Source organism: Rhinolophus sinicus, chromosome X (genome assembly GCF_036562045.2).
Source record: "Rhinolophus sinicus isolate RSC01 chromosome X, ASM3656204v1, whole genome shotgun sequence".
In the NCBI taxonomy this organism is placed as follows: domain Eukaryota; kingdom Metazoa; phylum Chordata; class Mammalia; order Chiroptera; family Rhinolophidae; genus Rhinolophus; species Rhinolophus sinicus.
In genome coordinates, this window is record NC_133768.1 from 76,353,583 (window position 1) to 76,378,323 (window position 24,741).

Here is a 24,741-nt window from a genome sequence, read left to right on the forward strand (position 1 = left end):
GCTTCCCAGTGAGGAAACAGAGATCCAGAAAGGTCACTGAGCTGGGTAGTGGCAGTCAGGAAGAGAAACCAAATCTCCCCATTCCCAAAAATACAGAACTCTTTTTCATTAAGTGCTGGGGAACACACACGCACACACACGCAAACCGTATCGGAAAGAATAGACTATAATGGCACTACTAAGGAAAGGGATGGAGGAGTTTGCAGATTGGGGGGAAGCAGGAAAACATCCCCCTATAAAACAACACACAGAGAAAGCAGGAAGGAACTGGAGGAGTCCTAAGAATAGATGACACAGCCCATTTCACTAAGAGTACCAGTAGCTAATGGAAATTTTTATGCATTAAATCACCTTCTAGAAGTTACTTTACTTTGTTCAGCTTGCTTCCTCACTAGGCTTCTGATACATTGACTTGTTGATTCACAGCAAATTCTTTCTAGATGGCCAGGAAGCATGAAGCATTCCTTTCACAATGTTCCACAGCACTTGAAAAACATTAAGAGTACAGCATCAGGACAAAGACTAAATTATCATAAAGATAGTGACATCTTATATAAAAATCTCAAGGTTCCTAAGAAAATACTGAAAAGCATTTTCCTAGATATATAAAGCCTATATATATTTAAGGTGGGAATCAAGTTAGAAGAGAAGCAAAACATGGTGTATATCACAGTTGGGGAAAAATAAACAAGGGGGGTAGACAGAACATATACAATTAGAAGTCATTTCACTTGGTAACTTAGTGAGTCATGCTAACCATCTGTGTATGAATGGTACATTGAGACTGTTTTCAATGGTACTGTTTTCAGTGGTACATTGAGAGGAGCTAGAAAAAATGTGAACCTTTAAGGAAGGCGGATGAAAAGGAGAACATGAACTTAAAAAATATATGAGAGATGGTGACAGCTGATTTACTCATCTCATCTGTTTACTCTCATGAAGATTGTTACAAAAGTGCACTGTTATTAAATGCAACTGAGTATGTCAGAAACGGAGCTGTGATCGCTCAAGAGGTGTGCTTTGTTTGAGACTGCTTTTAAAGTGAAGCACAGCTCGCCGAGTACCAGGAGTCCAATAAGCTCATGTACAATGACAGATGCTTTGGTCCTTTAGGGACAGAGCAAGAGTAGGAGTGTAGAGTCTAGATCTAAAGTTCAGGGACATACTTTTGACACCAAACAAGAATCATGCTGACCAGCCCCACCAAGCACGAGTTGATTCTATGAAAGTGTTGGGTGCTAAAAAGGAACAGTCTGGCTGAAGACCACTGTGTTTTGCCCAAGTGATAGCAGTATATTCAGGTGAGATATCAGTGATCCAGGGAGCTAGCTATATCACAAATGCCTTATGGTTTGTGAAAATGTCACTAATTGATTGAAATATGATCTATTGGTCTACTGTAGAATACAGAAAACATTTCTTTTTCATGCCTTCAAAAATGCCTTGGCTCTAAACACCAAAATAAAAGATGCCTGACTAGAGTTTAGAATATATTTTGTCTTCTGTCAGCAAATTGCTACACAAGCTCCCGCAAGATCACTGGTAGGATACTTACTATACAAGTTCTTCCACAAACAAAAAGCTTATTCATTTATATCATCCTGAAAATGAGCAGCTATGAGATGACACACCTCCTATCACCCCTCAAATCAAACTCCAGCTATTGTAATGTCATTAGTTTTATATCCTTTCAGATCTTTAAAATTAGGAGAGATGGCTCTCAGGGTAACTATACAAGTGCTAGGATATATATAATTTTAGAGAACTCCAACATGCTGCATGAGCTTTTGTTTCTTTCTAAAGCGCCATGTCTGTCAATCATCCTGTCGTTCATAATTAAACGAGTGCTGTCAAAGGAAAAACACAAAACAATGGTATAAATGTTTGCTTTCAAACATAAGGCAGATCACTTCAGATTTCTCCTGAAGCAACTTTCAGGGAGCAATTTTCCTCATTTAATAACTACTTTAGTCTTACAGGTGTTTATCAATTAATGACTTTTTTTCCCCTAGCTCATTCATTTTTTATCCTTCTCATACCTACCATGGCAGTTAAGTAAATTATGACACGGGCATTCTCAGATCAGCCATTCTCAGAAGGGTGAGGCCACTGTTCCACTTTGTCTTATAGCCTTTTGTGAATGGTTTTGCTGTTTTAATGACTACCCAGGCTCCTTGAGAATCTACCTACAGATACTCGTTTTAAATATTATAATTACTATTCTGAGGAAATATATGGTAGCATTACTGATCATTCTGTTAATTCACATTGACTTGAAATTAATTACATCCACTTGTGAAACCATTGATCAGGAATTCCTCATACCACGTATCAAATACAAGCATCCTAGCCTCTAAACAAAGTCTGATGCAAATCCTACTTTCCTACTAAGTTCCATTATAAAATTAGAGATGTTCCAAAAGAGAGTTCCCAAATAGGCTGAGTTAAACACGTTGGATGAAGAAGAGAGTAAGGTAACCGGCCCTGTGACAGCTGACTTGTTTGCTGATCATTTGAAAATTAGGTGGCTATTACGGTCGGTCACATCCCTCAACCTCATAACTACAAGGCTGTCTATCTTGTTAGTGAAGTTACCTACTTCCATGCTTTGGGACTTTTAGACGTTGCCCTCTCTCTGCTTTGATTTGGGCATTTTCATCCTTTAATGAGGAATTCTACTGCAGTAACACTGCTTCACCAGTGGGGGGTCAACTCTCAAACTGCACTTCCACCAGAAAAGCCCCAGGTTAGAGCCTTCTGCTTATATAAAACATACTCATTACTGATCTTTGACTTCAAAATTCCCTATTAAAATTCTGTAATCATCTCCTGTTTTCCCCTCTGGCATAAACATATTATAGCACTTTGTATTCCAGGTTAAAATCAGATGCTTATGGTGAATATAGGATATTTCATTCTTGGAAGAAAAGTTGTAGCTATTTGACAGTGTGAAATTTCTCAAAGTGAAATGTATACTTAGATAATGTAGACAGACTCCTCATAAAGGAGACTTGCAATATAAATAATTAACTTATATACAAAGGTAAACCATAAATAAAGTCTTCCCTATAATCCTCTTTTTAACAGTGACTGTAGAATCAATATAATCTCAGTTACATAAACAAATATGAAGATTTATTGATAAAAAGACACAGGAAAATAATTGAAAGAGATATTCCAAAATGCTAACAGTGATTATCTCAGAATGGTGCAATTACGAATGGCTTACAGTTCTTTATATTTTTTGAAGTTTAAAAGTTTTCTTCTTCAATAAATTAGAATTCCTATACTATTATGAAAAATAGGTTTATGTCTATGTATATACATGTATACCTTTTTTACTGTGGTAAAACACACGTAGCATAAAGTCTGCCATTTTAACCATTTTAAACTGTACAATTCAGTGGCATCAAGTACATTCACAATGCTGTATAAGCATCACCACTATCCAGTTCCATGACTTTTACATCACCCCACATGGAAACCCTGTACCCATTAGGCAGGCACTTCCTATTCACCTCCTCCTTCCATCCCTGGCAACCACTAATATGCTGTCGATCTCTATAGATTTTCCCATTCTGGGTATTTCATATAAATAGAATTGTACAGTTATGTGGACTTTTGTGTCTGGCTTCCTTCACTTAGCATGTTTTCAAGGTTCATACATGTTGTAGCGTGTGTCAGTATGTTTTTTTCAGCTGAATAACATTCAATTGTATGGATACACCATATTTTGTTTATCCCTTCATCTGTTGATAGATATTTGGGTTGTTTCTACCTTTTGGCTATTGTGAATACTGCTGCTATGAACATTTGTGTAGAAGTTTTTGTTTCAACATATGTTTTCATTTATTTTGGGTGTATACCTAGGAGTGGAAATTGTACTAACATGTACTTTTTAAAAAAAAGATTTTAATGGGGAAGGGGAACAGGACTTTATTGGGGAACAGTGTGTACTTCCAGGACTTTTTTTTCCAAGTCAAGTTGTTGTCCTTTCAATCTTAGTTGTGGAGGGTGCCATTCAGCTTCAAGTTGTTGTCCTTTCAGTCTTAGCTGTGGAGGGCACAGCTCAGCTCCAGGGCCAGTTGCCGTTGCTAGTTGCTAGTTGCAGGGGGCGCAGCCCACCATCCCTTGCGGGACTCGAGGAGTTGAACCGGCAACCTTGTGGTTGAGAGCCCACTGGCCCATGTGGGAATCGAACCGGCAGCCTTCGGAGTTAGGAGCACGGAACTCCAACCGCCTGAGCCACCAGGCCAGCCCCTAACATGTACTTTTTAAAAAATGCCTTTAATTCTACTTTAGCATTCTGTGTTTAAAGTAGCAATGCTTTTCCAGAATTATTCAGGATAACCCTTATAACATCATTCCCACAATAAATACCATCCCATTTTCAATCACTGACCATGGTATAGTTTTTATTTATTTTTTTAAGTCCAAATCACATTCTTGTCCTTAAAATGGTAATTTTTATCCTTATTCTTTGGGAACAAATTTCTCTTATGATAAAATACTTTAAACTATGAAAACTAAATGAAAAGGACAGTCTTTTCCTCTTAGCACAGCCATTCTGGCATTACCTAATTCACTTTCAAATGCTTACATATTAAAAGTACAAAAATATATGTGTGTGTGTTTTGTTGGTACTTTAACAGGAAAGCTTCACTAAACAGACATCAATATTTAAGCCTTAAGGAATGTATTAAATATACAATACCAAGTAGAAGCAATATAGACTCTTCTAGAAATTCAAACTGGCAAATGGTGACCAGAGAGGACGAATATGCCCTGAAAGAGTACACAGTATCAATTCTTAAGTGTTTGACCTCCCACCCTCCCAGCAGAAAGCTGATACATCTCATGAACATAAAAGCCCAATAATATCAAGGTTAATTTTAGCTATGGACAGTGCTTGATGTGGGATAAAGAACATGATGTTGGACTCTGTGCTTACCCATACCTACTTAACAACTGTTGGATTCTCCCATTTTTCCTTCCCCCAAACACATGCACACACAGTTATGCAATACACATTCATGCACATGCACACACATGCACACCCGTGCACGTGCGCACACACACACCTGAACTATACATACTTCCAACTCGGTGGCTGCAATTAAGGGTAAAAGTGTTTTTGTAGCTTGGTCATCACCTAGATATCAGGTTCCCCCGTCCCCCCATTATCACTCCCACCCTCATCACTACACACACAGTACCTTGCAATTCAGAAATCTGCTATTTGCTAGAGAAGAAGGAGTAGCCTTAAAGCAGTGAAAGAACCACCCAAACTGTAATATTTGTTAATAAGGGATGATTTGGGATCATTTAAAAATAAAGTATTGGGGAATATTTCTATAATACTGGCAGACTTCTCTTTAAGGAAAATTCAAATAGGAATAGTAAATTTATACCAAACAATCAATTAGGAAAGTTTAATTCTATAAAACGCTTTATACATTCCAAGTTTGCTATGATCAACACTATCAATAATTTTATCTTTCCTTTATAAAAAAAAAATCTTAAGATGCTTTCATATTCTGATAATTCTCCAAAAATCCCTACCACAAAATCCAGAAGGAACTCTTTCATCCTACTCTCCGAAGAATTTTTAAAATAGCTCTGGCATAACAACAATATATCACAGAGGTTTTTTTCTCAAGATTAAGAACCTTATAAATGTCTTATTCCGTATGTGGAAAAACTGAATGGCAGTGGAGTAAGTTGTCCAAAGTCTCACAGGGAATCAGGGCAAAGATAAAAATAAAACTCAAATCCAATTAATTGTCAAGACAGTGATCTATCCACAAAGCCAAATATCTTAGTTACCACAGGGGATAGGTATTCTAAAAAGGCAGAATTAAAACATTCTATACCATAATTATACAATCATGTCATTTATGAGCGTGTGTGCAAGAGAATGCTATGTATATCACTGAATTCCCAATGCTTTCTTCTTCAAAGACTGTTTTATTCTTATCTACTTGTTTCTTCGTGGTTTGTGTATACTTCTTTTCTCTGCTATTAGACTACAAGATGCTTTATTTTGGGGACCAAATCTTAGTACTTTTGCACATGTAGCACAGTGCCTTAAATACAGTAGGCATTCAATAATATGACCGTGTTGGTGTGTAAAAGTTCATAGACATACACTTAACTATCTCCTCCTAAACATCAAAGCAAATCATGGTGAGAATCTCTGAACTTCCTTAAAAAGCCAACCCTACATGTTAAAGAATAAAAATATGATCCATATAGACTACTCTGATAATGGCAATTCACAGATACCCAAGATATAACCTTAATATTATTTGTTAATATGTTTAAGTGCATAAATCAAGGTGTCCAAGAAGGAATTAGCATGATTTAACTTTAATTAACCAACACCCGGTCATTATCCACAAGCTGATTTCCCCAATTGGTGTATTATCCTAACTCTTTGGTCCTTGTTTTCTTAGACATACCCTCCGACCACCTCACTGCTTGGTGGCAGTTACATAAGAGTGCACTGGGATGGATATCAGAGGAGAAATAAATTCCAATCAGTCCTTCTTACTATTTATTAACAACTTTTATGAGGTTCTCTAGTGAAGCAATAGGATAAAAATGAAGAGCAAATTCAGTTTGGGGATTAAAACAAAACATGGCACTTTGCCTTTAAAAAAAAAAAAAAACTCTGTCACTCATATCTCATTGATCAGTTCTGAGGTTTATTTTTCTGTTACTCTCTACTTTCACTATAATAGAGAGTGGGCTGAAAGAGTTATTTTCTGGGCCTAATTTTAAAAGATTACTCAGGAGTTACCTTCACTTTTCTTTAATAATGTTCTATAGTCTTACCTCCCAGTCCAAATAATCACAGACATCTTCAAAGTTAGTGAGCAGAGACACTGAGCAGAAGAGCCGAGGCAGCTCATCCCTTGTCATTGGGGGAAAACGGCTATCTTTAAGGGCACTGTTGAAAACAAAGCAAATATTAAAGCAATCGCTAGATATGAAAGTTCCTAATTTCAAATGCAGACAATCATTTAAAAACGGTAAGAAATAAAATTAAAAAAAAGTCTGTAAGGTGCCAAAGGTGCCAATAATCTTCAAATGTATTCAAAGGCCCCAAAGATTTTAGGAGTCTTCATTTTTTTTTCATTCAATAGATTGTATTTACTAGCCAATCCTGTGACCAATTCAATTGTAAAGAGTGAATGATCAATTATATTTCCTGTACAGTCATTTCCTGATGTACTTTCCTGTTACTTGTGGAATATGAGAATGTTTTATTTTACTTTTGAGGAGAATAAAAACCAGACTAGTGGAAACTTGTGGGAAGACTTCTGGATCTAGTGTTGGTGGGAAAAAAAATATATGTGCATTTCATGCTGTAAAAATATTCATACTAGGTTGGCTAGTTACCATAGAACAGCACTCAAAGAGTTCAAAAACAGGATCATAATTGCATTTTCTTTAAGCAAAAGAAATCAAAGAAAATGAAAATAATCATGCAAATAACAGACTAAAAATACTCACAAGGACTTCAGGCCCCCTATAAAGGGTAATTCAAGATATGACTCAAAAATTGTGAAACTACAGGAAATAAGACTAATCTAGGAAGTAAAAGTATGATTAGGAGACCATTAATCACATGAATGGATTTCTGAGTACATCAACTCTGACTGGATCCTGTAATCAAAAGTAGTACACCACAGTGCCAAACTCTAGGAAAAACCCACTTTATGAAAAGGACAAAAACGTTGGAAGACCATAGGTCTTCCTGCAACAGTAGAATAGACAGAAAATACACAGACACACAGACATACACACACAGACACTGTGTATTCCTTGTACTTTTAAAAGAAACCTCTTCCTGGTCAAGAAAAACAAACATCTCTCTGATTGCACACTATATTAATGGCACTGCTGGCATTTGCATCATTGATCCTCAAATGTCTTATGTAGCAGCTCAGCTTAGACTTGTTTTCACAGATTAATCCTTAGAGGTTACAAATTTAGAGACTACAAACTGCTTGGATCATAACCAAGTTCTAAGGCCTTTGGAAATAATTTAATTCCTTTTTCAGGACTTCCTCATTGCTGGATTTTCTTTTTTTCATTTTTCCATCCTTTCCTTTGCATTCTGAAACTCACCCACTGTACTGTACAAATATATGCCTATGTTTGTGTTTTCAGTGCATTTTGGGGCTCGCGCTATCCTGCTACACAAAGGAAAATGCTCCCAGAAAGATATAGAGGTGTTGTTTACACAGTAAAAATGTTTTTTTTCCCATCCAAGGAGCCAAGGTTAACCAAGATAATCTGAGATAATTCATACTATGAGAACAGCATTTCACTGTTTTATAATTTAACAACATAACTTTCCTCTGGTCTGGCTTCTTTTATTTTCCTATTGGCAAATAAAGTTTTAAAAAGTGTTTTGAAGTTCTCATTCAAAGCCAAGATACAGACGTGTGTGTGTGTAAACTCCCACTTTCCCCCAATGACACATATACACATACTGGAGAGTTCTAAAACACAGACTAGAAGAATCCCATGCATAAAAACCAAAAGGCCAATCACACTTTCAATTTTCCTGTTAAAAAGAAAAGCCTTATACATCAGAATATAAAATGTATTTTTTATGGTTATAGATTTTTTTATTGCGATAAAGTATACATAACATAACATTTACCATTTTAACCATTTTAGGTGTACAGTTATGTGGGATTAAGTACATTCACATTGTGCAACAATCACCACCATCCATCTCCAGAACTTTTTTCATCTTGCCCAACTGAAACACCATATCCATCAGACACTAACTCTCTATCCCCACCCCCCAATCTTCCCAATCCCTGGCAAAAATGTAATTTAAACACACTTTTATAATTTCAAGTAATTATAGTAATATAACCACTAACATTTTTGATATATAACAGCTTTATTGAGATATAATTCACATACCACAAAATTCACCCTTTTAATGTATACAATTCAATTCATAGAGTTGTATAATACAACTATCACCATTATCCAATTTTAAAACATTTTCATCAAAAAGAAACCCCATACCCATTAGAAGGTCACGCCACATTTTCCCCTCCCCCCAGCACCTAGAAACCAATAATCTACTTTCTATCTCTATGGATTTGCCTAAGTAGAATCATGTAATATGTGGCATTTTGTGTCTGAATTTTTTCACACAACATAATGTTTTGAGTGTTTCATCCATGTTGTAACATGTATCAGTACTTCATCCTCTTTATTGCCTAATAATATTCAATTATATGGATACATCACATTTTGTTATCCATTTATCTGCTGATAGACATTTGGCTCATTTCCACTTTTCGGCTATTATGAATAATGCTGCTATGAACACTCGTTATGAGTTTTGTGTGGGATTGCTAGGTCATGTGGTACTTCCATGTTTAACTTTTTTAGGAGCCAACAAACTGTTTCCCACAGCTGCTGTACCATTCAATGCTCCCACCAGCACTGTTTGAGGGTTCTAATTTCCCCATATCTTCACCAGCACTTGTTATTGACTGCCTTTTTAATTATTGTGCTAGACTTTCTTTAATGAAGAGTTTTTTTTGTATCTAGCTTTTACATTAAAACAATACACATATTGAAGTTGCAATATACTTAATTTCTTAATACTTTAAGGCAAGTTAGCATTTTGCTTACTTTATTTCCTAGCAAACCAATGAAAGGTAAATTGTAGCTCAGTGCAATTCAAAATATTTCAAATCAATGAAATTTTCAAGTACCTAAAATGTACTCAGGATCAGGCTAGCAAGCTTTCCTTGTGATACAAAGCCTGTGGCTCAATCATTTTGGGATTAAAAAAAAAAAGCAAAGAATATTTAGAACGAGTAAGTGGGAGAATGATATATGGCTAATAAGAGAAACTTACAATCATGCATCACCATACCAAGCCTCGAACGTATTAACTTCAAAATTCTGAAATAGGGAAGGTACACTAGTCATGATGGAAACAGTCTGATTTTACAGAGACCCTCATTCAAACAAGACTTAATTCCTGCACCAACTCCAAGTAACTTTTCATTAAATTTATGAGCATAGAAAAGTCCCCAAAAGCAGGAAGCCCTCAATATCTCCAAACACAAATTCCTAGGGAAAAGAACTAGCAATGAAAGCCTAGCAAGGATTTAAGGGATTATAAAAAAGATGAAAAATGCAGCTGGAGACTGACCTCAGAACTGCTAGACTGGTGTGGATAGCTGATAAACAAGAGGATTCAGCTTCCTCCAGCCCCAGTCTCTTTAGTATACAGCACATGGAGTGTGGAAGGTGAGCCTTTAGAAAGGGTATGCAGTCCGGAGTTGGGCAGTGACTTAATTGAGGTGACCCAGCTAGTTAGTGACATGGGTGGGGATACAACCCAGATTCTTGACTCAAGTCCAAAATTCTTTCTAGTATTTACATTTTAGTTGCCACCTTTGAATGGATTATTTTTTCACTTTAAAATTAAATGGTTGCCTTACTTGGCAATTCTGATCTCAGTGCCTCTGCCTAAAGAAGATAAATAATAATTTAATAGCATTCATTAGTAGCCAAAGTGTAAATAGAGCTAGACTTCCTATCTACTGGAAATCTGCAGGAGCAAAAAAGGATTTTAAAACATTAATACTGTCCTCCATGGAAAGCATTTTATGCCAAAGTAGTGTTTGCCAATTTAAAATCTAGGCAGTCTAAGGAACTGACAAACGATGAGATCCTGTAAATTCGTCTGAAGTTCTCTTTGCTACAATAGAAAGCCATTTTCCAATGTTTGAATGTTGCTAGGGAAAAAAAAAAAAAACACTTATGTACAAAACCAGCCGGCTGCTCTATCACTCATGATGGATGGGTGAGGTTTAAACAACAGTTTAATTCACATACCAAATTCAAATATATTCAATTCAAATTGGCACTTTCCAAGAATATGATTCTCCTAATTGAGAAGCAGCATAAACATCTGTCAAAGTTAACATCTAATGTTAAATAGCACTGTAATGAAAATGAACATTTTTAAAAAGGAATTAAGAGTTTAGCTTATCAAAGAATCAAGGGGTTTGTGAAAAGTGCCTGGAAGTTACGAGGAAAAAAACAACAGCTAAAAAGAGACAAAAGCGTAGATATTACAAGGCTCATCATAAACAATACAGCATACAATAGAAATGATTTAACTGAATCTAGCTAGCTAGCCATTCATTCATTCATTCATTCCTTTGCTCTCTAATACCTAGGTGACCTTAATCAATTAACCAGTGGAAAGTTACCAAACTGAGAAGGGCTTCATATTACAGGCAATCATTTTTCAGGACAAGGAAGTAATTAAAACCAAAATTAAAAATCCCTGTTTGGATAGGCGAAGAAAAGCAAATCAAGCATACATCAGTCTAAAAAAAAACAAACAGTTTTTTCAAAAGGGGTTTCAATCGTCTAGAAATTCTACCATTCCTCATCAGAGTTTCTCGAACAGAATGGACATGTGGCACATATGTTGAACTCCAGAAACTTAGAATACTAGAATTATCCATAACCTTTCTTTCACATTAAATAGCAATTTTAGCTTCCCCATTATTAGAGAAAATAACAGGCATAAAACAATGCAAAAGAGTGACTATTCATCAAACATAAGGGTAGAGAGGAGTGACAAAGGACACGATTATGGTTAAGGAAGGAGTAAGGGAACCTTATTTTGGTGAGGGCTGTGACCCAAAGGGAAATTTTCAGTCATAAGACATATGTAAAGTGTTACTTGATTGGGGGATTTTTTTTTCCCTTTAGAATAATAAATACAACCTAGTTGCTGCTCAGTAAACATTAAGTTATTCTTTTTAATTATTAATTTTAATATACATTTTAATGTGATGTGATGGGTATTAATGGGGAATGGAGGAAAGAATTAAGGGAAGAGAAAGTAGAAAGGGGGAAATAAAAAGAATACATACAAAGAAATAAAGACGGAGAGGAAGAGAAAACAAGCAGAAAAGGAAGTAGGAGGCAAAGAAAGTAAACAAATAGAGACACAAACAAAGGGACAAAGCAATGAAGGGTAAGAAGGAAAGGTATGAGATAAAGTGTGATTGGTCCTGTAGGTTTCCCTATATATTATTTGTTCCTATCTTATAGGATTCACTTAGACTTCAGAGTATTATCACTTACTGATGAAAGTTCCTGAATTGCTCTGATCTCGAATTCTTAAAAGCCTCTACTCTGAGTTAGCCACAGCGGCCCACCAGGAGGGAAAAATACTCTTCTAGGTTGCATGCTGTGATGACCATAGCAATATTGTCAAGAACCTGCCTCCTAGCCACAGTTCCTCACCTCTAAATTAGGAGAAAAGAGTGTGAATTTGACTCGGTGGAGCAGAACGAAAACTGGAAAGTACAAGATACATAAAGAAACAGATGGCTGTTGAGAGTATATTGCGGGTATTCCTCATTTCTCCCCATATGATGTCCACATCATGCTCTTCTTGCAGAGTTTCTGGATTTACTCTATCCTGTTTTGAGAAATGAATTACTAGAAATTTTTTTTGTTTTAATTATCTTTCTGATGAAAATCTTTTAAAATATATTCTACCAGTGTAAAACGAACATAATTTTCTCTTTATGACAGGCTCATTTTTACGACTCAATAAGACTTTGGATCAGTCATTACTATACAGTATTAGAATAGTGCTCTCAATGGTGTTGGCAAGAAAAAAAAATCTGTGGGTCTGGAAAACAGAGTACAGAATGACCACCAACAATTTCCATGTTGGGAAATTTGAAAACGTGAGATGTCTCTACTTTCAAGAGAATGTAACACAAAAGTAACCTGAGGTAGACTTTCATGGTGTCCGTCCTTGTGTTCCCTGAGTTAGGATACTATAAAACTGAACTACCTCTCAAGTCAAATCGAATGTAAATGTTATTGCCTTTCTCTTAGAATTTAGAAACCTCTACAACCCTGACCAGGATTATTTCCCCAGGGCCATCAACAGCATGTCTCCAAGGTATTAACAACAATTCCCTATGACTTACTGCCAATAAATATAGCTCTTAAAATGCAAGATTGGAGTCATCATTAATATATGAGCAAAACTATATCACAGTCCTATGGAACATAGCACAGTAGTAGAATGGTCAACAGCTTAAATTCTGGAGTCCAACATACCTGCATTTGGATCCTGGCTTCACCGCATACTAGTTGTGTGATATCTGGATAAGTCTCTTAACCTGTGCCAGCCTCCATTTCCTCATGTATAAAATGGGAATAATAATAGTACCTACCTCAGAGCTACTATGCCAAATAAATAATAAAACCTGCATAAGCATCTTGCATACACTAGGTGCCTAATAAGTAGTGGCCATCAAAGAGCTTAGATTGCTCATCAATGTCTGTTAAGTTTATGCCCATGGGGCTGCCCCCACATTATGGCTGTGGTGAAAGGAAGGGAACCCCAGGACTAAGACGGACCCTTCAACCTTGATATGGGAGGATCTAAACAAATTCTCATTTCTAGGAATTAAATGTGGCCATCCCTGTGAATAATGGCTACTTTCCAGGTTGTTTTTATTTTTTGAGAAGTCTACACTTCATTTTCTTTAACTTTCAAAATATTTATTAAGCACCTGCCATATGCCCTTTATTATGTGAAGAGTAATGGAGGATGTAAGAATAGATTATAAAATAATATATGGATATATGTAAAAAACTTGTTAAAATAGCATACGATAGGAATGCTGAGAGGAATGATCAGACAAGGTTAACTTCTCTTCCAGAAGGATCTGTTTTATACTCTCTGCCACTGGTTTACAAGTTACCAAGTGACCCAGAATCGTAGGAAAGTTTACAGAAATGAAATGTATACACATTTTTTTTCTAGTAACAAATCTACTACATCAAGTGAGGTGCTTCTTCATCAAGAAGTTCCATTATCTTGCAGGCATGTATTCGTATGTTGCTTTGTAACTTTCTTCGTTTTCCTGAACTAGATTTTTAAAAATCTCCATTGGCAGAGACGGGTGTTTTTTTGTTTGTTTGTTTGTTTGTTTTTAATTGAAGTTTACTGGAGTGACAACTGTTAGTAAAGTTACATAGGTTTCAGTAAAAGGGATCAAATATATTGTGGTGGAAGGGATTGGTCTTTTACTTCCATACAATAAATGTTTACCCAGAAATGCAGTTCCCTGAATTATGTTCAATTTGTTTTTCAATGGATTTAGATATATTATTCTATATCCTACTGGCTATGCTACAGCAAAATTTTTAGGAAAACAAAATAAAAAAAACTCTCTAAGCAGCAGACACAGAATGAGAGATGAGAGACTCTGTGCCTTCCTCATCTAAACCAGTCGTCTCCAAACTGTTTTTCCTGAGCATGCTTAGTGGTAAAAAAAAAAGTTTGGCACATATGTACAATACGTAAATTTATTTATAAAGTGTATACATCTAGTACTATCACTAGCTAATATATCCAAAGCACGAAACATACTGACAGTAAGCTTTGTTGGTAAAGACAGCAGGTATAAACACATATTTCAAATAATGTTCTTGACAATTTCTTTCTTAGTTTTTGGCTGCTGTCTCATCACGTCTGATTAGATTATCCTCCAGTTCCAAGGTAATGTGTAGAAGTGTCAGCTAGCTCCACCAACTTTCTCACCCTTGCCTTGTGCTTGTATTATTACTGTTACCATGAATCTGTTGTTCATTTGCAGGAATATTTTCAGGCCACTTTGGCAGCCCGCATGGCTTATTTATCTAGCTTCAGCTAACCTACGTATAATGGTCAAATGGCTTAAGAAGATTCCTGCAAAGAAACCAAAGGTTGAAGACAATACCAAGAACCATGAATCTGTTTAACCAGGCACACATACACTGAAATACGCTGCGATATCCCGGAGTGAATGGAAGAAGGAGTGTGCCACTATCAACTCTCATCCAATCAGGGATCTCACGCTATCCTCAAGAGTATGTGACAGTGACTCTCTGACACAGACCAAATGAGAGTACCGGGGTCCATCCATACATTAAATATTAGTGGGGTTTAAGTACTTTCTTATATTTTAGATTAAAGGATTAGAAATAGGATTTCTAATCTTTTCTTCTCACCCCACACTGGGTCATTTATGCATACCCCTCTTTGGAGACTGCTAATCTAAAGCTCTTAATCAAGTTCTAGGAGACTGATTGTAATAAACATGACACTATGAACAAAACAGCTTTCAGTACAAAAGACCCAATATCTTTTGAGCACCTACTGTGAGCAGGGTGCTATCCATGTATTTTCTTGTTGAGTCCTCAAAACAACCCCATTTTGCAGACGAGGAGACAGGTTCAGTGAGTTCAGTGAGATTAAGCAATTTGCCAAAGGTCATAAAAACAGGTAAGAGAGTTGACATTGGAAGTCAGGACTGCCTGTCTCCAGAGCCCATTCTCTTTTCACAGTACCACTTGTAGAATGTTAGCAAATCAACATAATGCATACACATTTAATCAGTTTTAAGGAATTTTTCCCCAGTTAATACTTCTTCTCCTGAGATTTAATGGAATGTTTTAGGTATAAGTGTGAGCAGCTTCTGAAACTAAGAAAAATGGTACTTTTTTAGTGAAAGTATTAGCTTGTTTTTGTTCTCTTCTTTCTCCATTTTGATCTTGGTGATTCAGAGCGGCTGCCATCGAAAAACATCTGTTTTATCTAAATTTAATAAGCTCTATTAATGGGATACTAAGCCTTCCCTTATTCTGAAGCCTTTCCACAATTTGAAATTTAATCTGCTGGAAGTCAGAATAGCGTTACCAAAGTACTAGTTTTGGACATATCTAGGCTGGCGGGCCTGTTTCTGATTTTTAACTTTGCTTTTCCAACCTGAATGAATAAGCTCTCTCATACTCACCACAAGAGTCATGCATTTTTTTCCTTCCCTCTTTCCATGGAAATCAAATCTATAAATTGAACCCTATAAACTGAAAAACATACGTTGTCACTCTAAGTTACGTGCCATGTTAGGGTGATTCGGTCTTACCCATTGGTTTACTGTCCTTTCTAAAACTTATTGCCAGTCCTAGATGGCACAGGTCTGCTGAGAGCTAGCATGCTGGTTCTTACTGTGTGGCCTATGATTTTCTCAGATGTCACTGATGGGGAACTACAGGTAACAAAGGAAGAGTTAAGTCAGTCTTAAAGATGAGGTGCAAAGTAAATTTATCCACTCGATCATGATGAGGAAAAGGGGGCGGGGAGAGAGCGAGAGAGCGGGAGGGAGGGAGGGAGGGAGGGAGAGAGAGAGAGAGAGAGAGAGAGAGAGAGAGAGAGAGAGAGAGAGAGAGAGAGAGAGAGATCCAGCCCTCCCCACTGCCTCACTGAGATATTTTTCACCTTTATTTTCCTTCTCTTCTCTCCCATCTTCTGGATGTTTTCCTCTTTTCTCTTTCTTTACTCTTTCTATTCTACTAAGGTAAGGAAGCAAGAATAGTAAAACGTTACAAGAAGGAGATGAAAGAAAAGAATGGGGGGTGAGAGGAGAGATGAGATAGATCACTATGCTGCTGCCTCCTCCAGACAAGTGTGAGACGCCAGCGTGAAGGCAGCCACATGTTGTTGTGTTCCGCCATTGAGTCAGGATGACCCATTCCCTTCTGTACTGGTTTTAATGTTCTATTTTCACCTTCAGGGAGTAAACTGTGTACAGAGAAAGGTACACGATCCACTGCCCATTTCTTTCTAGGGTTTTTAAGGTAACTTTGAAAAGCAGAAGGCCAGTTGGGAAAAATAGTTGAGTGCCTCACCCCCTATCAGTCTAAATGTTTAACCAGGCAATAGTTATAGAGATAGAGTCAATTTCTTGATTTTTATACTTTCCAATCACATATTTCCTTACAATGAAGCATAAGTACATGTCTGTTTTTAAGGCCTCTGTAACTTGTCTTACATTCATTTAAAAGGAACTATTTTAATTTTTATTACTACATGATAACTTTGGAGGGAAAGTTTCCTTCAACTCGTTCATATTGTCTTCATTTTTATATGATTCTTCACAGTTTCCAAAGGGTCTTCACATCTTTCATCCTAGGTGACCCTCAAAATGGCCCCAGAAAGTAGACAGAGCTAATGCTATATTACATTAGAAACCATAACAGGTGTCCTCCAAGAATAAGGCCCTTACAGTCATAGTCACCAAATGGAACAGCTACAAGCACTTAGAGATCATGTAGTCCACACCTTTCATTTGATATTTGGGGAACAAGAGCAGAAAGTGACGTGCTCAAAGTCACACAGCAACCGAGTAGTGGCGTTGGGACTATATGCTACATCTCCTGAGTTCCCTTGTTCCCCACCCACTGATCTCTCCATTATTCTTTCATATATTCATTGACTGAAACTCCAGAACAGATGTTGAAGGAGCAAAGAAAAACATGATGTGGAAGGCACCAAGGAATAGCCAGAATAAGCAGTGAGTTTCGCAGCGTAACTCCACACTGTCAGGCACCTGGCACTCGTAGGCATGCTGAGGCCACACAGAATCTAGAAACGGAGACGTAAGGGTGGGAGAATCACCACTGTGGGGATGCGAATGCGGTCTTCACTAAGGCCCTCCTTTCTACTTCTAACCCACTCCCCCTCATCTCACTTCATTCTTAACACACTCCTAGTAGGTGCCGCTCTCTCCTCATTGTGCTTTTCCCTTGCTCTTTTTACCTTGCAGTCTATCCATTCTGTCCCATTATTTCTCCCTACTGCTGAACTGCACAGGATTATTCAACAGAAAAGTTATACATTTTTAAAATAGGGTATTTAGTTCTCTTTTATGAAGCTCTAAAAACTAGAGAATCTTTCCCTATTATAAATGTCACTGTATGTTCTGGCTCTGTGAGTATCAACATGTCAAATTATAAGCTGGTCAGGGCAGGATAACCTTAATGCCCATTTTCAAGTATATAGCACAATGTCGTGTGGAGATTCCACATGGGAGAACTATGCGGCTCCTGATGTACTGTTAAAGGTCTTGGACTTGAATTCAGCCTACCTTCCAATCTCTTAACTTGGAACATACTTTATCCCTTTCAACAAATGTTAAAGTGAGCCTGATCAAACAGAAAAGGATACTTTAACTCCTCATCTCCTGTTTGGTTTATACCTTGATAAACCTAATTTTCAAAGTAAAGAAAAATTTTACTTCTATAGTTTTCCATTCAATTACCATTAAAAATTACTTAATTCTCCCACTGAAAAGGTCCTACTTTGATTTTCTTTCCATGAGTCAAGCACATGGCATAATAAAATATGTTGGAAAGGCTTCACAATATGCTGCTGAAATAATAACAATTGCTGAATCTGTACTACAATACATATTAGAAAACCACAATAGATACTAAAGGGAAACAGCATCATTGGGGGATAGAAAAAATGCAATGGATAAAAGCCATGCTAATTTAAATTACAGTCATGTGACAATAGCTCCGTCCCCTACAGCAGTAAACTTGCCATGAATAAGTGGCGGTCGTAATGATTACTGGTGGAAAGGAATGTCTATGAATGTGAATTAATTTAGCAAATATTTATTGAGTGCCTGCTACATACCAGGCACAGGCATACATATAGTATATTCTACTGTAGTCCTGTGGAACAGCTTGCTTCATAGACATTTCACGACATGACCATAATACGACTGGCATTTATGTGAGCAACTCAAAGCCCACAATGATAAGTACAAATCTCATAAACTAGGTCATGTTTTAGAGCTTAAAAAAAAAAAAAAAAGAGGGAGGCATCTAAGCTCACAAGGCCTTATAACTTTTAATGTTATGGGTACTAGTCTATTTGTAGAAAATCTGGCAGGCTAAGCAAAACCTGATAGAAATGCAAATTAAAAACTACATTTTTGACTATTTATTACCCGTGTATGTGTTACATGTAAAACTTCAACCATAAGCTACCTGACTATGATGACTGTGCTCAGTTTTGCTCACCACTGTATGTAGACCCAATGCCTAGCATTCAGTAGCTGGTAAATAAATTTTTAATGAGTGAAAGAAAAACTATAGGAAGATAGTCTCATATTTAATAAACATTTATTGGCAATATAATAAACATTAAATGGTCCTACTGGTTGGTTATACTGGTTATACTTGATTGAACAGTGTTCCCCTATACTCTAAATATCCTTTTATTCATCAACTTAAAAATTGTCCAGTGTGTTTTCCCCTGCTTAATATATGTTAAATGCTGTTCATTTAGAAGGTTTAACTGATCATTGTGGTCTTTAGATTACTGGGTATTCACACTACAGCACAGTTTGGCAACACTTTTCTATCTAAAATTCATAGATTGCTATAAATAGATAATAATCTACTTCCATGATAGAGTTACAGAGTTGCTTTAATCTCACAGCCCCACCCTACCCCCAGAAAACACAGATGCTTTGCATCCTGAAGGAGCGCAATGGCCTCTTATGTTTGTGGGGTGATTATTACTACTATCTTGTAGTTTAAAACACATTGGGACCCATATTACTAGTCTATTTGTATGCCTTCCACACCTTCTTATAAAGGAACATCTTATGATTGGGATGAATCACAAGTCAGCAAGGGCCGGCATAGAAAAAAGAAGTGCAAGTTAACAGCCCTCTCTCTAAACAAACATGGGCCTAAAGGAAATCTGACATCAGATCACACACACACAAAAAAAAATCCTCTGCCCACTCTTCTGCTTTCTGTGGGATTACAGGTGAGCAAGCATCCAAGGGGGAAAGGGAACTTGTTGAAACTCCACCCTCTGAAACAATGAAAATGAACTAGTAGAAGAAGGGCTGACCCTGCAAAGACGAGTGGACCTCTGATGTACTTCAGGTGGGGCTGTCAGAATGTCTGTCAACTAAGAGGCTCTTACAACGTACCAGGCTAAGTATTAGTATGCATCAGCACACATTCTCTCAATCACATTAGACTTTAAAAGTCCCAGGTCTGGTGTGCCTTTTACAAGGAATAACACTGGTTTAGACTGCTGCTCCGAGCCTGTTTCACAAATCTGGGAGACCAGGTTAGAGCACCTCATTTTCTTTTGCTACTGCCATGTCCTCTCCCTCCCCCATGTAACTAAGTCACTCCTTAGACTTTGGTAAACAGTATTAAGGAAATTGAGGGAATATTTTCTGTGGACTTAACTTTCCTGGAAATAATGATCAGTGATGGAAAACAAACTCTTCATAACAGAACAAAACATCAATTTGAACTCCACTAATTCAAAATGGGGGCTAATTTAAACAGACCTAGGCTGACTGGGAAAAAGGGTCTGCTCCACTACGAAAATCAACTTTGTAATTAAGGTTGTAAGAGAAGTACGGGAGTTGCTGAAAGAGAAACTACTGTCAGGACTTGAGAATTAACTAACTACGTGCACTATCACATCATAATTACAAATCTTTGGGTGTATGACAATGCAGGCCTCTGGAAGACTTCTACTTGACAACACTGTTAGCCCACTGAGTCACCTGTGTCACTAAAATGAGCAAAACCATTTTTAGAATAAATACTTCATTCATTCTTTATTGATCATAATGGACTTCCTGCAATCATTTTGACTTTGGGAGCTTTCACTTCCACTTTGGTGTTGCTGGCTACTCGCCTATACTCACTCAGTCGTGTTCACACTCAAGACCTGCAAGTACAAGTCTAACTGAATCAGAAACACGGCCCAAGCCTCCTGAACTCAATGGCTTATTTACTCTCTGAGCTAAAGTTGTAAGATTGTCAAACCTTGGCTTACATCTAGTTGTAAAATAGGAAGAGGAGGGGAAAAAAGCTTATATCCCTGAGGTTGTAGACCTACACACCAGAACAGACAAAATAAAAGGCAAAGCAACAGTGTCCTTCGGAAACCTATATGTTAAGTACTAAACAGTCAGTCATTCTGAAACAATTATCAAATGAAAAAGGAGCATCAGTTTCCAAAGGAAGCAATTGTGCAGGTTGGTACTCCTCTCACCTCCATACTGGCTCTCATTTCACTAGCACAGGGCAGTCTCCCAACTCTTCACATCCATTCCTTCTGCGAGCCATTCCTCACTGCCTCAGAGGCCCAGTTACCTTGTCACATGGAGAGGTCCACTCTAATTACACGGTAAGCTTCTGGGTTCATACATGTTTCCCTTAAGCATAAGACACACAGAACTAGCACATCATGGATGGGTACTCTACCAATTTTGCTTGGTTTAAAGTGGTAAGACACCTTCTTTTCATATACAGAACTGTAAATCAGAGCAGTAAGATAAAAAAAAAATGGCTCCAAGATTTTGAGTTTCTATAGAAACCTTGAAAATACCAGAACCAGCAAATGCATTTGTTTAAGAAAATGTGTCACTGAAATTGATAGGCATTCCACAAGAATACAGAATAAAATTATCATAGGTCAATGTTCCAACAAAAATGAAATGCTAGTAATAAATTTTGTAGGGAAAAAGTTCTTCAGAATGGTTTTGGGCAAGAAAGTCTGTACTCTCTCCTACAACATAAGTCTCCATCTACTAGATTGATCATCTCTGTATCATCAGTGTTAACTGAGAGGAACAACAGGATCCGCAGTCCAAAAATCATTGACAACTGGACACCATAAGCTTGTGATTCTTTTTAAATGAGAAATTTACTTTTCAAATTATGCCTGGCTGACACAACTATTTAAGGCAGTCAGCAAACACAGGACATAAAGCAACTGCTGGGCAAAGTGAGGCAGTTTTCCGGTTTGGGAGGGTTTTCCTATGGAAGATCATAAAAGGCATAATCCGTACTTGGAGAAAACTTAAGTGTTGACTACTAATTTTCTAAATAAATATAAAGAAATAAATGTAATCATAATACAAATTGGACACTTTGTCTAAAGTCTTTTCACTACTTAATGCTAGACTATTACAATACATTCATATTAAAATAAATGTTTACTGTCTTTTATTTGAAAATGATTCTTTTGACAATGTGTACAACAGCAGCCATCTTGTCATTTTCACAAAATTTCAGGGCTTCTCTTCCTTTCAGAAGAAATGACATCTGTACCTAAGGAACCACCTAACTCACCTTGTGGTATTAGCTGTTCATTTTCACTGCACTATATGAACACTGCTCAAAATTCAATGACCCCAGCTGATACCTGGGAATGTTATTTTCTTTGTTAATGGAAATTACTGCACTAGGTCCTGGATTCTTTGACTCCAGGAAACTGAGCCCACAGGCAGCTTTGAGAGTCTAAGCTAGTCAAGGAAGCCAAAGTATCATGGGGCACTCCTACACACACTTCAGGGGACCCCTTGGCTAGAATTATACCAGTCTGAGAGTTTCAGAGTTAGGACATCAGTCAGCTACAATATAAAAACAACTCTTGTAAATTGGAATCATATTCACAATACATCTGGGAAGTTCCCCAAAGGAGAAAAGGTTACCCAAAACTATTGCTAAATAGATGGAAGAGAAGATGCTAACTTTTATCATAATACAAAATTCAGTCAGTTTCCATTGTCCTAGATAAATCAACAGATATGCTGTTTACCTTTAAGGAAGCCTGGAATCTATCTTAATTCAGTCTTGAAACCCAGACATTCTTAGGTTAAGTACAGATATTTAAATTCCCTAACAACCGCCCAGTGTTTACAAACATTTATTTCTTTATAGATGTCTCATCCACAAAATGTATATTTGGTTAGAAAGAGGAATTTTGAGAGTTCAGCTGTACTTTAACAAATGTTAAAATATCCATGTTTCTTCAAGCAAGTGGCAGCCTATAAAAATTATCGTTTATTTTCTAAGCTTTGCTTTGTGACATGGGCTAAAAGAAAATAATGGTATCAAGGGTCTTGTTCCTCTATTTTCTTTTTATATAAAATAATACATTAAATAATAATAAATATAATATTAGATAGCATACTCCACTCTCACTACCATATCCTGAAAGGAAACAATTCTTAATTAAAAAAACAAAACACCACAAACTTCCAATATTCAAATTCAGAAAAAAAGATACCCTAAGATTAAAGTCAAAATTACTTTGACGTTAACAATCACTCTCTTACAAGCAATGTATCAAACGTGTACTTCTTCCTGCGTTGCTTATCATTTTTAATAGTGTCATCTCTCCATCATGTAAGGAGGAACCTTTGAAGCCATCTTCAACCCTTCCCTTTACCTTGCTCTCCACATATGGTCTCATCTTATTCTATTACTACCATGTCTCCGTTATATATCTTTTTTATATCATTCCTGCTACAAATCTAATTCAAGCCTATAGGATCTCTCACTTGGGATATTTACAATTAGCCTCCTAACTGGTCTGTCTCTCACCTCTGTCCTTTCCATTCCATTCTATACACAAGCAGCCAGAGTCATCCCTCATGACCTCTTTATGCTGCTTAAAATCTTTCAGTAGCAATTCAATGCCTTAAAAAAAAATCTTGCCCCAGTCAATCATTTTATCTCCCACTGTCCTCACCAGAGCTCAAGTCACACACAGGGTTACTTACAGTTCTCCCCCAAACAACACACACTGTTCTCTTTCCTTGCATTTGGCTCAGGAAGTTTTTTGGACACATAACGCATATCTTCTCCACAGCCTCACTTTTGAATGTTGAAACTGAGCCTTCAATGTCCACAGAGGTTCAGCTGAAACGCCACTTCTTCTGTAAAACCTTTCCCAGTCTATGGAAGCAGAGCTAATTTCTCTGACTTCTTGAAGTGTTGTTTATACCTCAAAGGTGGCACTTAGTATTACATTCTTCCTTATAGTTCCTTTGTGTACATATTGCTCTCTATTACAAGACTACACACTCATTGAGGGTAGATATTATGTGTTCATTTTTGTAGCTCTACATTACCTAGTGCAGTAACTTGCTCAGAGTTAACGGCTCAGTAAATGTGGAACTGAACTAAATAGACCTTATTTCATTCTGATATAATTAAGAAGCAAAACTGTGAGGATTTATAATAAATTCTCTCTTTAACGACAGCTGTGTTTTTATAATTGCTGCTTATTTAGAAAAAATACTGAATGCATCTTTCTATCAAGCTTTGAAGCTATAGTGACTATTCTAAGTTTGAATTACCTTATTAAGAAAATAAGTAGAACAGCAAGAACACTGAAATCTGTAGTAAAATAATGCCAATGAAGAAAGACCTTTTACTGTAGATTCAGCTGTGCAAGTTCAACCAATAAACCATAAAGGCAAGTCTTTTTTTTTTCACCCAGAGTATAAAAAGGGCAATATTAAGCACATTAATGAAAACTAGCTAGGAGACACTGGGTAGAGCCTTGGGTCTGGATCAGTAACTCCTCCTTACTGCAGCTGGATTTGGATCTTCTCCCACTGAAGGGCTGAGTAGATTTGATCCCACTTAATTTCCAAGTCTGACAAAATCACAACTTGGAAGTGTTCTGACTACTGGCAATTGTTAAGCACAGTAAATCCCTTCTCCTTCTGTAACCCCCTCAAATGTCCTGCTTTTTTATACCAGATGTTTTGTTGAAATTAACACATTCCTATCAAATGCATATCCAAAGGGCTTTTCTTTCCACTGCAACTGAACTTTATTATATTGAGCATTCTATAGAATCCCCAAGCCGTTTATTCATTATGCGGACTACTACTGCGTAGTATTTCTTGCAGAGGGAATGACCAGGAAATTCAGGCTCAGAATAGGGTGGATCTATTATGGAGTGAACATTCTACAGTTGATAAACGCAGACAAGAGCCCTTAGAGACCACATCTCTCAAAAGG

The 24,741-nt window shown here is 37.0% G+C and overlaps 1 protein-coding gene across 3 annotated transcripts in view; it reads right to left on the reverse strand.

Annotated features, from left to right (window-relative positions):
* Nucleotides 1-24,741, reverse strand: part of AMMECR1 (AMMECR nuclear protein 1) — a 124,643-nt gene that overhangs the window by 16,283 nt on the left and 83,619 nt on the right. For all 3 annotated transcript variants that reach the window (XM_074323795.1, XM_074323793.1, XM_074323794.1), the window contains one exon: nt 6,838-6,952. In XM_074323795.1, the coding sequence (XP_074179896.1) occupies nt 6,838-6,952 (115 nt within the window). The remainder of the gene's footprint in view (nt 1-6,837; nt 6,953-24,741) is intronic.